General features: G+C 49.7%; 1 protein-coding gene across 6 annotated transcripts in view; it reads right to left on the bottom strand.

The window, feature by feature from the left end:
• Window positions 1-2,869: 2,869 nt before the first annotated feature.
• The window catches only part of SEC14L1 (SEC14 like lipid binding 1), a 75,919-nt gene continuing 61,420 nt past the window's right edge, over window positions 2,870-17,368 (bottom strand). For 5 of the 6 annotated variants that reach the window (XM_030827392.1, XM_030827393.1, XM_030827395.1 and 2 more), the window contains 7 exons: window positions 15,798-15,886; window positions 14,132-14,202; window positions 13,096-13,267; window positions 12,648-12,782; window positions 10,047-10,181; window positions 7,011-7,262; window positions 5,394-5,959 (listed from right to left, as the gene is read on the bottom strand). In XM_030827392.1, coding sequence (XP_030683252.1) covers window positions 5,459-5,959; window positions 7,011-7,262; window positions 10,047-10,181; window positions 12,648-12,782; window positions 13,096-13,267; window positions 14,132-14,202; window positions 15,798-15,886 — 1,355 coding nt within the window. In that variant the 3' untranslated portion in view covers window positions 5,394-5,458. Of the gene's footprint in view, window positions 3,418-5,256; window positions 5,359-5,393; window positions 5,960-7,010; window positions 7,263-10,046; window positions 10,182-12,647; window positions 12,783-13,095; window positions 13,268-14,131; window positions 14,203-15,797; window positions 15,887-17,368 lie in introns of those variants that run through there. The other variant, XM_012495728.2, reaches the window with a different exon arrangement.

Raw genomic sequence — 17,368 nt, forward strand, 5'->3', positions numbered from 1 at the left:
CATTCCCTCTAATTTGTCTCAATTTCTGAAAGGATTCCTGCATTTCTAATCTTTCTTGAGTTCTGTCACTTCATTTCTGAGTTTTTCTAACTCTGATTATGCTTTTCATGTTTCATATCATTTTCTTCAAGTTTTTTAGTTCATTTTTAAAATTGTTTTTAGGCTGGGCGTGTGGGATCATGCCTTTAATCCCAGCACTTTGGGAGGCTGAGGAGGGTGATTACATGAGGCCAGGAGTTCGAGACAAGCCTGGCCAACATGGTGAAACCCCATCTGTACTAAAAATACAAAAATTAGCCTGGCGTGGTGGTGCACACCTATAGTCCCAGCTACTAGGGAGGCTGAGGCAGGAGAATTGCTTGAACCCAGGAGGCGGTGGTTGTAGTGAGCAGAGATCATGCCACTGCACTCCAGCCTGGGCGACACAGCAAGACTCCATCTCAAAAAATAAAAAAAAATACAAAATAAAAATAAAAATAGTTTTTCAACGTGTTTTCTTTGGTCTGTTTTGCTTTCATTGTTGGTGGGTGTACTATTCTGCTCCCTACTCTGAGTCTTCTATAGGTTTGACTTTGCTACTTTTGTGATGCCCATTTTTATGGAAAAGTATTTCATCAACATTCAGAATGAAGTATGCTTCAAGAAAGCTGCTCTAATTTTGTGGTGCTCCCTGTTGTTTTGTGAAACATTGAAAACATCACATCCGTCTGCTTTCATGGCTGCCCTGCCCATGACCCTCCCAGGCACTTGCAGACTTCGGTCCCCATCCTGCTTGACTTGATTCACTCCAAGCAGTAGAATATGCTTTATTTCCTCACTGTGAGGTTCCTTCTAGAAGTGAGCCCTGGCAGGTCAGTCCAGGGAGTCCAGAGGGCCTGGTCTGCTCCCCTCAACCCGATCCTCTTCCCAACGGCCTCCGTGTCCCCAGGATCCAGGTGCAGCCCAGCTGGGCCGTGTTACCTGCTGAGCACACACTGGCCTCCCCCTGGGGTTCATGTGCCTCCCACTGGGGTTCATGGGGCCTCGTGGCTTCTCCTGCTCTCCCATCCATCAGACATTTTGTGTGTAACCTCTGCTTTCTCCCCCAGACACGGATAACCTATGGGTCCGGAAGCTCTGGCAACTATTGGTGGTTTACCCCGACTCGCCTCTGGTTTGGGGTTTATGGGGATACGTTATCACCTAGTTTTGCTGTAAATGATGTCCATAGGCTTTTCTTACTATTGTGCTAAAAAACATAGAACAAACGCTGCCATTTCAACCATTTTAAAGTGACAATTCAGTTGTCCACAGGTTTTAGGTTTTGCAGTCTAGTTGTACTACCATCTTCCCAGAATCCCTGGCTTTCCAAAGCCCTCACTTTTCAAGCAAAACTGATTCCAACTGGTTTGTTTCATGATGACATTAATAAGAACGCCTACACCACAACTTAAGAACTGGAAGACAACCTATGGTTTGGGCTCTGCCAAAATTCTGCAGAGATGGAGTATTAAAGGAAACATGATATATTTAAGAATCATTACATTGGCCGGGTGCAGTGGCTCACGCCTGAAATCCCAGCACTTCAGGAGGCCGAGGTGGGTGGATCATTTGAGGTCAGGAGTTCGAGACCAGCCTGGCCGACATGGCAAAAACCCATCTCTACTAAAAATACAAAAATTAGCCAGGCGTGGTGGTGGACGCCTGTAGCCCCAGCTACTCAGGAGGCTGAGGCAGGAGAATCACTCAAACCCGAGAGACGGAGGTTGCAGTGAGCCGAGATTGTGCCACTGCACTCCATCCTGGGTGAGACAGCACAGAGCAAGACTCTGTCTCAAAAAACAAAAAAAACCCACGACAACAAAGAACAAACACATTACTAATGGTTTGGTGGCCCAATATAAACACACTGCTGTTCAAGACACTCCATTTCAGCGTGGCCCTTTCTGAAGGTGGTCAGGAGACGGGCTGCGGGTTATCATCCTATGACCCTCGCTTACTTTCCAAGCTGCCTCTGGCTTCCACCCTGAGAACTGGACCGCCAAGCCAAAAGCTTGGTAACAGTAGGTCCGACTTGACAACAGACACAGAAATATGAGGGCATAAAGGGAATCCAGGTAAAAAGCCTCTTCCTTCCTTCTATCACAGGTTGGCTAAATCATCAGATTTCGGCACAGCTAAGGTCCTGACTGCCTGTGGACACACTGACGGCCCAGGCCCAGCATGGACGTGCAGGGCACCCTCGGTCTCCCCTGCTTCCCACCCAGGTGCCAGCCAGACCCCTTGGCTGTGTCCCACCAAGGACAGACACGGACTACTAGGAACGCCAATGATCCTGCGGCTCCCAGTTGGGGAGGCACTGGCTTCTGCACCCTGGCACGCTGCCCTGAGCCGCCTTCTGGCCTGCCCTGAGCTTCACTGAGCCAGCAGCCTGCTCTGCCCACTGGGTTACGACCCCCTGAAGACCCACTGGCAGGAGAGTGGAGATAAGGTAACCCAGGCTTCTAAAGGTCCACACCTGCCTATTTTATTTTCTTGGAGGCACCTGATGAAAGCAATCCTTTTTATCACGACAGAAACATCACAGCAGGGATCGCCCCATCACAGTGATGTTAGATCTGGCTGCGTTTAAGAAAAACCACATCATGTCTTCTTACAGAAGCGAGGATAAACACTGGGTTCACTTCTGCATCAGCAAACATACGGCTGTGACCTGGGGCCGGACCTCTCACCTGTGAAACAATCCCACCCGAGCTAAAGCTCTTCTCGAACTTCTAGAGCGTCAGTACTCTGGCGTCGGAAGCTCTCTTCTTCTTCAATCTCTAAATTCTCCTAAGACTCTCAAACTCTTCAAGGGAAACTGTTGTTTCACAATAAGAAAAAGACATTCTTTTCTTTAAACAGTTCACATTTATTATTGATAACAATAAAAAAATCTTTTAAAGACTATCAGTATTGTATTACCAAGTGAGGTAATATGTTTACAAAACATTTACAGAATTTGATATGCAAGTAACAAATTTAGGAAGGAAAGTGAATTAAGACAGAGGGAGAATCAGAGAATCATTAGTACTAAGAAATGGGAAATGACAGCAGCGTTTTAAAAGAGTGGCAAGGTACTAAAAGTAGAGACACGATGCAAACTGCATACTCAAACCACAGCTGCCCCAGAATTCCCTTACGAGGGGAGTGAGATTGGATTACTCGGGAGGAACCCCTGTAAGCATTTGTGCGGTCATGTGCTTTGAGCTCTTCAAGGTGCACTAAACTCTTTGGGGATAAAAGAATGCCACTCCCGAATCAACTTAAAAAGAACAGGTCTTCAGCCTGGGAGGGGGCGGGGGATGGCTGCAATTCAAACAGTTCTATAAACATCTCTGGGCACATGAGGACTGTTGAGTGAAGCATTTTCTTGGCAGCTGTCAGCAAAATCGCCATCTGAGACACAGAGAAAGAGAAAGAGAAAGCAGGGACCATCTTCAGGCCCTTGTGATTTGGGAACAGGAAGCACCAGGTGGACGCAGCACAGACGCGCTACTAACTCTACCTGCTAACCCTACCTACTAGTCCTACCTACTAGCCCTACCTACTAACCCTACCGCGCTTTCCGGAAGCAAAAGCTTCGGGTACCACTGAGGAGCTCGATCTCTAACAGCAAACACACAAACATGGTCCAAAGGCAGGTGATCACAGCACAGGCCCTGGGACGTCTGCAGTGTGCAGGCAGCCACTAGGGTTGACCCGACCGGGCGAGAGGGCTGCTCGGTCCCTCCCCCGCCCTCCTGATCCCTGCACAGGGCACACACGGCCTCCACACAGATCTCCAGCCACGCAGCACCCACACAGTGCCTTCAGAGCGGAGCTGAGACAGCACAACCAGGATTTCCAGGCCTACCACGCACACAGTTGACAGCCGCGTGGGGTTTGGCACGAAAAACACGGCCTCTGCTGCACACAGAAACACACGTTGCATGTCCTTATCGTGGAGCCCATCCCCTATGCAACTTCTGGACAGATTCTCAAATAAGCTGCTTTTCTCATAAAAAGCTGAAAAAATAAGGGCCTGTACCAGATAGAGCAGGCTTTAAAATCAGGAATTAAACAAAATGTAAAAGGCAAACAAATCCCATATTCTGGTTTGCTTCTATGAAGACTCCTTCATTACTCAAGCTAAGTTTCTACTCGCCCCGTCCCCCCAGCACCCCCACCGTCATGCACACATGCACACACACAGCACATGCACACACACACACAAGTCCGCAATTCCCACGTACAAAGAAGCAGGCCTCCTACACGCCACACGCCACCCTGAAGTGGATGCCAGAGCTGCTGCTTAGCTACTAATAAAACCCCGTGGACAGTGTCAAGTGGCAAATGTGACTTGCTGGTTCCAAGACGGCCTCCTAGTGGCTGGAACTGTCTGGGCTCTGAGGACAATGAGCCACCAGAGGGCACAGAGGAGATGGCCTACACTGGGCTGGGAGCTGACTGCAGGTGAGAGGGGCAACGTGCGGAAGGGAACAGGGGAAGAACCCCCCCACCCAAGTTCACATACAGAAAAATCCTGCTCTAAAAAGTATCAAAAAGATTTGAAAAGGAAGAAAGAGAAAGTAACATTTAACGATGGCAGCATTTTCCTGGAGTCACCAGGAGTCCCCGAGAGCCCCTCCTGAGCCCCTGGCCCCACTGCAGGACAGTGGGTGGTGTGGGTGGGTCTGGCCCTGGGACAGGGTGCTCCACAGGTGGCCTCTGAATCCTCAGAGCATAAGGACCTCAAGGGCTGGCCCTAAGTCCACAGACCATCTTGACTGTGGCGGGAGGCGTGGGGGCCGCGAGGCAGCTTGGGGGAAGTGAGCTGGCAGCTTCCGTCCCAGGTGAGGAGGGGCCATCCCTGGCGCATGTCACAGGAATTCATTCACTAATGGACAATGCGGAGTTCGTTGGAAAAATTTTTTGCATCAACATCTGAGACCACGTCAATCCTTTAATTGGTATAGAAACTACTTTTCTTTCAAGAGAGCCCTTGTGCTCTGGTTTGATTTTGTGCATAACGTATACAAAATCTATGGCTATTGAGTTAAGTTAGGATCAGAGTTAAAACTACCTGCCAAGGTAGTTTTGGGATCAAATGACTACGTTTACCATCTGAGAGCTATTTGCTATCTAGAGGTGAGAGGAGTCTGTACAATGCCGCCGCTGGGCGGGCGGGCGCAGCTGGCTGTCCGAGGAGGGGCGGCCGTCCCCTCTGCACATGAAGTGCAGGCAGCACGGCACTACCTGGAGATCATGGAGCTGGAGTGGGACTGGCTGGAGGAGGTGGTGGCGGCGCTCAGCTGGGAGAAGCCGCTGTGGCTGGACTCCAGGCTCGTCATGGAACCTCTGTAATGGCACAGGGAGGGGTGAGGCGTGAGGACCACCCTGCCAACCACCCGCCTGCCCATACTGCCTGCTGGACTTCGTGGCCCACCCTGCTCTCTGCTCACTTCTCATCCCCATCAGCACTTGCAAACGGGAGATGGACATGAGTAACCCGCCGGGGAGACCGGCTTCTCACAGCCCACACGCAGACGGCAGTGTGAGCTAAAGAAAGGCAGTCGGCTCTGTCTCCAACACTCTCCCCCTCTACAGACATGCAGGGAGTCACCGTGCCAACAAATGACCCCATAGCCACTCCCTCCCGGCCCCCCGAGCATCCCTGACACCCGCCACCACTGCTGATCCTGCACACGGCGCGGGACCGCAGCCTCCCTCCAACCGTGCCCAGCTGTCCGCGGCACCTGCTGTGGCGAGGGTGGCCGCACCTGAAATCCTCCGAGCCGATCACCTCGGTGTAGTACATCACTTTACACTTGTGCGAAGAGACCTGCAGGGACGCGAGCACGTCGTCCACCCGGGGCAGGCTGCTGGCGGCGCACGCGGGCATGCTGTGGAATTTCCACTGCAGGATGTAGAAGCCCGGCCACCTGGTCACATGGGAACCCTAGAACGAGTAGGGCAGTGGCAGCTGAGGGCGACTTGCTTCCGACCCCTGGCCCACCACAGGCCTGACAAGCGCCAAGGGGACGGCCTTTAGGATTTCATGTAGCTACAGGAAATATCTCAATGGGATTCAGAACCTGCTATTTTGCTTCGGCAGCAGGTTTGACAATATCCTTCCCTCTACTGAGTGTGGTCACTCCCGGGTGCTGGGAAGCCCAGAGGGACAAGCTCCATGTTTGTGGCCCTCAGGAGGCCACCCCAGCCCACCCCACCTATGGAGGCAGGAGCCTGGCAGGCTGGTGGCACTCATGCTGGAGGGAGGGCTCAGCACAGCTTCCCTGGACCTGGCCATGCTGCCAATCACCCTAAAGTGAGCCGTCAATCCGCGGAAAGCCTTCTCCATTCTCTCCAAAATTCATGACTGTGGTAACACAGCTTAGCTGTTCATTGTTTTTAAAATGGACAAAGGATTCTTTTACTCTGCCTCTAAGACCACTGAAACACTGACAAGCCTTACCCCTGAAAACTGTAAAGGCAGCAAAATGATGCATCTATTATGAAGGCTGCCCCGAGGCCACTGTGAGCCCAGGCACCCAAAATAACCAGCCACAATGTGAAAAGGGAACTGAAAGCATTTGAAACAAATTAGAAGGTTTGGTAATGAGAGTTAATAGTTCTCTAAGTACTTGTCCCTCTTACTTCTATTTAGGGTGATTTTCCTTTGAAAAAGACAAATGCAACCCAGTGAAATGAGGCTGGGGGGAACATCCTCTGAAGCCCAGCTGGGCCCGTGCGTGCGATGCCTTCCCTTCCTGTCACATGCTGCTTTTGGGAAAAGTCGCAGATTCTGTCCAAAACCACTGCGAGGCCTGAACTCCTTCCGGTGAGACCCACTTGGCTTCCTGCTCCTCCAGGCAAGCTGCTCCTCCATAAGCAGTGCCTCAAAAGCTACACAGGGCTGCTCAAGGAGCGAAGCAAAGAGTCCTACTCATGACAAATCACCTAGCCGCATGGAGTCACAGATGCGCGATTTGGCCTGTGTGTGATTTTACCTGCACGCTTTCTCCTTCTTTGCAGATCAGAGGCGACTCCACCATGCTGTAGTCGCGGCCCAGCTGCCAGACTTTGTCTATGAGCTGCACGTTGTTCCCACCTGGAGACGTGATGCTGTGGGCTCCCAGCGAGTCCTTTTTGGGTGGCTGTGGCGACCTCTTGGAGTGATAGATGTTAAACACAATGTCCCCTTTGCACACGTCGAAATCCCAAGTGATGACTGACGAGGCATCCACAATCTGAATGAGAATCTGAAAAAGAGGCAGCGTCAGGCAGCCCCGATGCACAAGCACCCGGCCTGCGTGCCGCGAGCGCACCGTCCCCTCCAGAGGCTCCAGGGGCTCCAGGGTGCAGGTGCTGAAGCTGGGGAGGGAAAGGCTGAATGCGTGTGGGTGGATCTCTTTCCCCAGAGTCACACACCACCCTCCATTCAACCGCTGGATCCTGCTATACGTCATGCACCAAGCTCTGTGTTCTTTGTGACCTGCACCTACAGGCCCAAGACCCCCGTACACCATCTTCAGACACTCTAAGAGGCCGGGTCTTAGAAACACCAAACACCGTGAGCTCGTACATGAGTGGTTCAGAGGACTGCCCTGGGCTGGAGAGAACAGAAGGCCCTGGAGAAGGTGAAAGCTAAAGAAAGAGCAGGCGGGGGAGCCCGAGGACAGCGTTCCCAGCAAGGGGGAAGCAGGGGCATGGAACCGGGCCTGCCATGCGAGGCTCGCACGAGAGAACAGTGGCGAGGCTGGGTGAGTGCGATGAGCCCCTGGCATAGTAGAGGTGGGGTTGAGGCGGTCAGCCCCCTGGGTGCTGAGAACCAATTGAAAACCAAACTTATACAGCACCGACAGAGCTTCCCAGCAGGGAATGATCAAAGTTAATTTCAAAGATTAGTGGGGGTGGGTGGGGGGGGGACGTGAGAATTAAATGCAGCTGTGCAGAGTTCTGCAGTCACTGAAAACTCCACCTAAGGAAGCAGCAGAGCCAGGCCCGCGGCCCCTCTCAGCCCACTGCACGCCGTCTGCTGTGCCTTCAGCACGTGGCTGCTCTACAAGCCCGGCTCCTTCAACCCCACCACCGCCACCTCACCACTGAAACGCCACTTTGGAATGTCCTTCCACAGCAGAGTGAGTGAGGTACAAGAGTCCTGTCTAACAACAGCAGGCGGCACTACGTGGCACGGCCCGCTCTTCAGCAAAGTGGCTCGCCAGGCAGCTCCATCCTGAGGCCTTGGCCCCCTGTGCTGACGGCACCTCTTTCCTGCATTCACAGCGGGGGCCTCAGCTTCAGCCTTCCTTTCAGTTTGTTGCCATCTCGGATCTGTGCTTTATTTAATACCCAAAGCAGAGGCCGGGCGCGGTGGCTCACGCTTGTAATCCCAGCACTTTGGGAGGCCAAGGTGGGTGGATCACGAGGTCAGGAGATCGAGACCACGGTGAAATCCCGTCTCTACTAAAAATACAAAAAAAATTAGCCGGGCGTGGTGGCGGGCGCCTGTAGTCCCAGCTACTCGGAGAGGCTGAGGCAGGAGAATGGCGTGAACCCGGGAGGCGGAGCTTGCAGTGAGCCGAGATCACGCCACTGCACTCCAGCCTGGGCGACAGAGCGAGACTCCGTCTCAAAAAAAAAAAAATACCCAAAGCAGAACGGCGATTTTTACCACGTGGACGTCTACAGATGCCCCCGATTCACACGAAACACACTGCACCCCAAGTTCTTGAAACATGGACAAGAGCGATAGTGCCTAACAAGGAACAAGGACTCAGTCCCTGGAGCCTGCCCTCCCGGTAAGAAACGAATACAGACAATCCTCAAGACGTTATGAAATCTGAGACTCCTCTATGTATGGATCTACAAGTAAGGCACACCAAATCTGTCTCTGCTTGTTCAAACCATGGCAACAGCATTCCCTTATCCACCTGCCCTGCAAGCACCAGGTGAGCCGCTCAGGAAGACACCCCCAGAAGCCACTGGCAGATGGCTGACCCAGGTGCCACCATGGCAGGAAGCAGGCCGCAGTCAGCTCCTGGCCAGCACCATTGCCCAAGCCAGCACCACATCCTCACTGACACCCGCTCTGCACAGCGTGCCACCGTCCTCTCCAACAACTCTGGGCCATGAACCTTGTCCTAGCTGAGAAGGGAGATTCCGCTGCAGGCCCCTCCTGCTTCAGGTCACTCGTAATGCTACAGGACAGACATATGGCATGCACAGGAACACGGAACGCCCTTGCTTCTCTACCAAAAGTGACAGCAAGAAGGGAACACAGGAACACCCTCCTTGCTCCATTAGACTTACAGAAATCGGAAAATCCCCAAGATATCTATAAATAACCAAAACCCAGTCAAGAAAATGTAGCAAATGGGCCAAGTACAGTGGCTCACACCTGTAATCCCTGCACTTTGGGAGGCCAAGGCAGGTGGATCACCTGAGGTCAGGTGTTCGAGACCAGCCTGGCCAACATGGTGAAACCCCGTCTCTACTAAAAATACAAAAATTAGCCGGGCGTGGTGGCAGCTGCCTGTAATCCCAGCTACTTGGGAGGCTGAGGCAGGAGAATTGCTTGAACCCGGAAGGCGGAGGTTGCAGTGAGTTGAGATCGTGCCACTGTACTCCAGCCTGGGCAACCGAGCGAAACTCTGTCTAGAAAAAAAAAAAAAAGAAAAAGTAGCACATGAAACTTGTTCAATATAACCATGAAATAAACTAAATTCAGGAGTTAAGTGCTCCCACAAGGAAAGATTAGCTATTCCTATCTCTGTGTTTGGTGGCTTTAGCAAAATGGAGGTCAAGAGATCCAATTCCTTTCCAGGCACTCTGATCAAGCACAGCTAGTTTCTATTCTGAGAGAGACCCATTCTTCGACGTTGACATTTACTGAAACTAAATATCGAGTGTCAACAAAAGCCTAAAGACAAAGAGCAGAAAAACGAGTAGATTGTTCTGAATGAAAGGCTGCCAGGAAGCCCTGCCAGGGCCAGGCTCTCTGTGGAGGAAGGGCTGGCCCAGGTGCAGGAAGGTGGAGGACGTACCTCATGTGGAGCTCCTTTGAAGACGCTTGCAGACTGGTAGATGGTCTCAGTCCAGAGCTTGAGGTCTTCGTTCTCCAGCTCCTCTGCAGTCCGGTACAGAGATTTGGGGACCAGTCCGCCTTCTGGCACTTCGCACTGGAAGCAGAAACACAGCGGTGAAACCTGTGCAAACACAAACCAACCCCACGAAACCCAGACACACCGGCCAGCACCATCCCCCTGCGCTCAACTCCTGGAAGTTGCTGAGAAAATGGAGAACACTGGCAGGGTCGTAAAATACTCTGCACTGCTGAGCAATATGTTTTTAAAAACCACTTCAATACACGTATTTTACTTTGCATAAACGGGAACAAGTTGAAGCTGATTTACCACAGAATTCCTACCAACATGCGTGAGGCACTGCACTCAGTTACTAAAGCTGACTCATATAAGCATTATGGGTATTTATATTGCCCTGTAAAGGAAAAGTATTACTTTAAGAAAAGAGTTTTGCTCTCAATAGCCACAGGCATTATTTTTATGATAGGGAATTATAGTCAAGATATAGAATCAATAAATAATGTTGTGTGTCTAAAGTCAAATGACTGGTCTGTAACACCAGCCAAAAACTAATGAAGAACTTCTTTTGAATTTGCCTGAAACAAGTTGAATTAGAATTTGTACATATCATAAATCTCCTAATTGACCTTAATACAATGACTCCACATTAAAGTTTATAAAATCGAAGTCCTCCTTCTATTAGCCTTGGGAAGCAACTACATAGAAAATAAACATTTCAGTCTTCGGCCTGCAGTACAGCATGAGTGCAAAGTGTCAAAGCAGCGATGTCGTGTTGGAAAAATACCGGACTGCCCGCTGGTTAGTAACCTCTAGCCACCAGAGAGCAGGAGGGAACAACCTCCTTTCAACAACCAGCCTCAACAGCAGCTCAGGAGAGCGGTGAAGAAGTCTTAGGAGGCCCAAGTTTTTGGACAGCTCAGTTAACCACAAAGACGCTCAGCACTGCAAACACTACGGAGGTCAGCATGTGACAAACAGGTACAACGTGGTGAGGTCTCCTTGGGCTCCAGCTCAATTCTTCGTGTCATAATTGGAAGCAGCAACAACACGGGATGGCTAGCTCATACCATGAAAGGAGTTCAGAGGTTTCTACAAACCTGAGCCTGCAGTTTAACCTCACAGGCACTTGCTAAATTCTGGTCCTATAACCTTTATTGTAACTTACTTGCTCTTTGCATTGTACTGTGATGATGCCTGTAATTTCCTTAAAATGGAACTGATGAAGTGAAAGCTAAATTCATTTGTTTTCTAAATTTCTCTAACCATTCAGAAAGTCCAAAGTCCCCTGAATGTCCAATTCATTAGCTAAATACCTGAGTCAAACCCAGTGGGTACACATTCCAAACGGGTAACTTTATATGAAGGATGACTAGAGAGCCCTTCTGATAAGAAGCTTCACTCCCTGCTGAGTTCAGCCGCCGCCGTATGCCATGGAACAAGTCACTGGGACTTCTAAAGGCTTTGGCTTCCGTAATGCTCCCGTGGCAGAACTGTGTGCCATGGGCTAGAAGCCTATAAGGACCCCAAGGTTCTGAGCTTCCCTGAGTACAGGGCATAGAAGTGGAGGCCTCTGCTTCATTACCCAGCAACTCAGTATATTAAAAACCCCAAACATATGTTAAGAACCACTTCCCTTCGTTTTTTTACTTTAAAAATGTTATCCAGGCCAGGCATGGTGGCTCATGCCTGTAATCCTGGCACTTTGGAAGGCCAAGGTGGGTGGATTACTTGAGGTCAGGAGTTTGAGACCAGTCTGGCCGACGTGGTGAAACCTCATCTCTACTAAAAATAAAACAATTAGCTGTGGGTAGTGGCGCAGGCCTGTAATCCCAGTTACTCCAGAGGCTGAGGCTGAAGAATCGCTTGAATCTGGGAGGTGGAGGCTGCAGCGAGCTGAGACTGCGCCACTGCACTCCAGCCTGTGCAACAGAGCGAGACTCCATCTCAAGGAAAAAAAAAAAAAAAAAATGTCATCCAGCCTGGGGCAAAATAGTGAGACTCTGTCTCTACAAAAAATTTGCTGGGTGTGGTGGTGCACGCCTACAGTCCCAGCTACTTGGGTGGCTGAGGTGGGAGGATCACCTGAGCCCATGAAGTCAGGCTGCAGTGAGCTGTGACCGCACCACTGCACTCCACCCTGGGTGACAGAGCCAGACCCTGTCTCCTTAAAAAAAAAAAAGGAGGGGGAGGGGTGGGTGGGAAATTTTGAGAACTGATTCAATTTTTTAACAGTATTTTAAAAAATATGACAGCTCCTCTAAAATGGTTTAAAGATCTGATTCAATCAAGCAAGCTGCAATTGTATTTGATTCTACAAATTCTCATTTGTATTTAACAATGAAGAAATGTACAGTATCAACAATTACTTAAATGGTTCTCTTTAGCTTAACCCTGGATCAGAGAAATAGCGGCCAAAACAAACAAAACAAAAACAAAACATCCAAATGACTGGAAGTTCTGAAAATCATTTGTGCAAATCAATACCGACCTCTCCCACCTGCATAAGGGGCCAAATGTGCAGTTCCTTGCCTCAAGACATACCATGCACTCCCCACTCAGGAAATCTGGAATAATCTCTTTGTCGATGTAATCCAGCAGGCCTCCAGGACCCTGGTAGTCATTTCCTGCATAAATGAGGAACTTCCTTCTGGTGTTGTCATCAATGAACGGACTAACCTGTGAGGAGGAGAAGACCATGCAGTCATATCTCTCTGCTGCCTGGGTGTCCAAGATTAAAATGACAATGTGGTATTCTGAGTGGGAGGGTGGGGGGTGGAAATCCAAGTTTCTATACTTCTGTAAAGTCTATTTGCATGGCATTAGGACACTCACATTTTGTTTTTCCCCTTTCTTAAACAATTTGAGAAATTTTATATCTTTGCATGTTATTTTTTTTTTCCTAAGAAGTTAAGACTTTAGGTCACAGACGTGTATATGAATGCATGTGTTATCTGCTTTCCAAATGGCTGCAAAAAGCATCTCAACCCACCAGCGTCCAGAGCACAGGAAACACCCTGGGCGCCCGCAGGATGAGAAGGCGGCCCAGTGTCTCAGGGTAGTTGGCCTCCACCACCTCGATGATCCGCAGCAGCGCTTTCACACCAGGTCTCCACAAGTGGCGCATGTTCAGCCCTTCCAAGTCCACCAGGCAGGTCCATGAGCTGCGGGTTGTGCAGAGACGTGTTTCATTCAACAGACAGCACGCTTAGCTAACTGTGTCTTCTTAATTTTTTCTTTTTTGGTCATTTATAGCTATTTCCAAATACATCATAATCAATTTTTTAAAATTATAGTGCTATGAACCCTGTTTATATCTACTTGTACAAAACACCCAGCATCAGTGTGGTAGACCGAGGCCTGAAACTGCAATTAAGGCTGATTGATAATGCATGAAAAGCTCTCCCAGCTATGCTCAGTGAGCCAGCAAGCCACAGTGTGCTGTCCTCCACGTGCTAAACCACCCCCCTAACCTGCCATCAACAGGGCACACAGCTGGGATTTTAACACATATTGTGTCTGAACTGCAGTGGGCTATGCTTCAACAGAGACACAGGCAAGCGCTGTCCCAGGAGCTGAGAATACAGCAGTCAGCAAAAGGCCCTCAAAATCCCTGTTCTCATGGAACTTATATCCCAGTGAACCATCTACACCCTTATGAATGTCAACCTCTGAATCACTAAACATTTTCAGAACTCTTTACTGTAACTTAAAGCTTGGTTTAAGAACACAGAGTCATCTGGGTGGGGAGGGGAGGCAAAAACAAGCAAACGACCTGCAGCCCTGGGCTCCCGTGGCCTGCACAGACTAAGCAGGCAGGCCAACCCACTCAGGCTGACGTGGCAGCAACGCCTGGGGTCAAAAAACACTGTCTGGCCCTCGTCACTGGCATATTACATGTTCACCTCTTGTCTACCTTTTAGAGCACCTTGGAAAATAGTAAGTAGATTTTAATTCCAAAAATCAACTAGAAATATTTAATTCATTTTCTCAGTAAGTTGAAAGGAAAAATAAAATCCCACATCTACCTGATAGGCCGACCAAAGACTTTTGTATTCTCTTCGCATCGCCTTAGCCCTTCTTCATTTATGGAGAGAACCTACACACAAAAGGGCATGAAAATTTACCATGATTAGTTTAAGGCTAAAACTACCGCGTCCAGCTACGGAAGAGGGACACTAACAGCGTATTACAGATAAGCGTGTAAACCAAAAAAGTCACCTATGCAGATTTGCTTACACATTCACATGCACTAAACACATCACCACCAACAAAAAAATTTTACTCTTGGAAGAGAATAAACACTGTCATGTGTGGCAAAGGGAACGGCTATCCAAAGTGAAGCGCAGAGGAATTCCCAGATGAGCAGGGGCCTGGCTCTGGGGCTCTGTCTTCAGAACAAGCACATGGGAACAGCAGATGAGCACCTGTGAGTGTGAGAACACTCTGATACCACATGTGCCAGCCAAGAGAAAAGGCAGCCTTAGAACAGATGTAAGGCATGGCTCAAGCGATCCTTTGCTTTAGGTTAATAAACCCTTCCCCTGTAGATAAAGTCCATCCCTATCTTTATGTGTGAACATGTGCATGTGGGGATATCTAAACACACATCGAGGTGGGGGCAGACTGACACAATACACAAGAGAATGCCAACAGTGAGCAGGCTTAGTGGTGGTGCTTGTAGTCCCAGCTACTCAGGAGGCCGAGGTGGGAGGACCACTTGAGGGCAGGAGTTTGAAGCTGCAGTGAGTCGTGATCACACCCACGAATAGACACTGTACCCCAGCCTCAGCAAGAGAGTAAGACCACGTCTCTTAAAAAAAAAAAAAAGCCGGCTGGGCAGGGTGGCTCAAGCCTGTAATTCCAGCACTTTGGGAGGCCGAGGCGGGAGGATCACCTGAGGTCAGGAGTTTGAGACCAGCCTGACCGACATGGTGAAACCCCGTCTCTAATAAAAATAAAAAAAAATTAGCTGGGCATGGTGGCAGGCGCCTGAAATCCCAGCTACTCAGGAGGTTGAGGCAGGAGAATCACTTGAACCCGGGAGGCGGAGGTTGCAGTGAGCCAAGATCACGCCATTGCACTCCAGCCTGGGTAACAAGAGTGAAACTCTATCTCAAAAAAATAATAAACCATAAAGCCAAAAGTGCATATTTCAGGATAATGGGGTTATAAATATGTCTTTTAAGTTTCCGTTTGTTTTCAAATTGAAGGACCATCTTCTTCTCTGGGAGGGGGAAGCACAGCTGCCAATGGTGGCAGCAGCAGAGCGGGGCCTGGCTGGAGTCAGCGAGATGATGGGTCAGCAGGCATTCGGGAGGGTCTGGAGAAAGACGCCAAGAGCTCGCGTTAAGGAATGGCCAGTGGAAAGAATGCTATCAAGAGGTCTGCTGTGAGTGGCGTCCCAGGAGAGGGCAATTCCATGTGGGAGTGAATGAAAAGACTCAGAATTGCTGCTGCACAGGCATCTCAAGGGAGACCCTGACTGCCTCACTGACGCTTCCACTGTGAGAAACACTTTTATAACTTCTGTGTCTTCTTTTGAAATTTTAAGGCGATATTAATGTATCTTCAGTTCTAACTACATAAGCAATTCATGTTTGTTCTAACAGGCTGGTTAATACCCCAATCCTACTGGCAGAGAAAGAAAGTGACGCCACAGTGGAGCCTGGGGTCTCGCAGCTGCGCACTTACGTATCTCAGCAGGGCTTCCTCCCCGAGCGCTCTCACCAAGCCTTTGGTGTCCATCTGCCCCAGCCTGAGCACGTAGAGGGGCCGTCCATCTGCAGAGGAGGGGAAGGAATGAGTTGTCAGCACCATCCCAGTTGAAACTGAGGATACAACTCTAAGACCCTTAACAGGAAAATGTGCTTGCCTGTGTTCTAGGGGCGCTTGAAGGTCTTTCTGATTCTTAGAAGTGGCAACTGATTTGTGTGTGTGATAGGGGGTGTGTGTCCAATATTTACCCGAAAAAGTTGTAAGCGAGAAAAATAAAAACCAACTGACAGAGTAGCTGTGCAGGGTCCTGGAAATAGAAGGCTGTGCCGGGATGACAGGAATCCGGCTGGGACTCAGCTCGAGCTGCCCACATGCTGGGCTCAGTCTGAACAACTGCCCATAAGCTGGGCTCACTTTGAACAACTGGGGCTGCCCAAGAGCTCTGACTTTCAACGGCAAGGGAACATCAAACTATCCAGACACTTTTTCTATGACTACAGAGTACTTTTAAAATTTTCTTTCTTAGAAAATCATTTTTTTTCATGTCATAGATTACTAAAAACTGAATGTAAGCTTTTTAAAAGCCAGCTTCCCTCAATTCCCACTCTAAGGACCAAGATAAATAAGAACATTCTAAAAATCCTTAAAACCCCACCAAGCAGCCTGTGTTGGCTCTACTCTTTTTTTTTTTTTTTTTTAGAGTAAGAATCTCTGTCGCCCAAGCTGGAGTGCAGTGGCATGATCTCGGCTCACTGCAACCTCTGCCTCCAGGTTCAAGCGATTCTCCTGCCTCAGCCTCCCAAGTAGCTGGAACTACTGGTGCATGCCGCCACGCCCGGCTAATTTTTTGTATTTTACTAGAGATGGGGTTTCACCGTGTTGCCCAGGCTGGTCTCAAAATCCTGAACTCAGGCAATCCGCCTGCCTCGGCCTCCCAAACTTTTAGGATTACAGGCTTGAGCCACCGTGCTGGGCCTCTTTTTTTTGTTTTTTATTTGAGACGAAGTCTTGCTCTGTCGCCAGGCTGGAGTGCAGTGGCACAATCTCGGCTCACTGCAACCTCCGCCTCCCAGGTTCAAGCGATTCTCCTGCCTCAGCCTCCTGAATAGCTGGGACTACAGGCGTGTGCCACCACGCCCAGCTAATTTTTTGTATTTTTAGTAGAGATGGGGTTTCACCATGCTGGCCAGGATGGTCTTGAACTTCTGACCTCAGGTGATCCACCCGCTTCAGCCTCCCAAAGTGCTGGGATTACAGGTGTGAGCCACCGTGCCCGGCCTCCTTTTTTTTAAAGTAGAGACAACATCTCACTGTGTTGCCCAGGCTAGTCTTGAAGTCCTGGGCCCAAGCCATCCTCCTGCCTTGGCCTCCCAAAATGCTGGGATTAAGGGCGTGAGCCATTGCGCCTGGCCTGGCTCTACTTCTTTATAGCCTGGAGGTCTAATGAGTGCTGCCTGAGAGGAGCCTAACTCATACCATACTGCCCTATCATCATGGGCCATCTACACAAAGGGGAAACAGATCTTGGTGGCCATAGTGGATCCCTA

This window comes from Nomascus leucogenys, chromosome 14, assembly GCF_006542625.1.
Source record: "Nomascus leucogenys isolate Asia chromosome 14, Asia_NLE_v1, whole genome shotgun sequence".
In the NCBI taxonomy this organism is placed as follows: Eukaryota; Metazoa; Chordata; class Mammalia; order Primates; family Hylobatidae; genus Nomascus; species Nomascus leucogenys.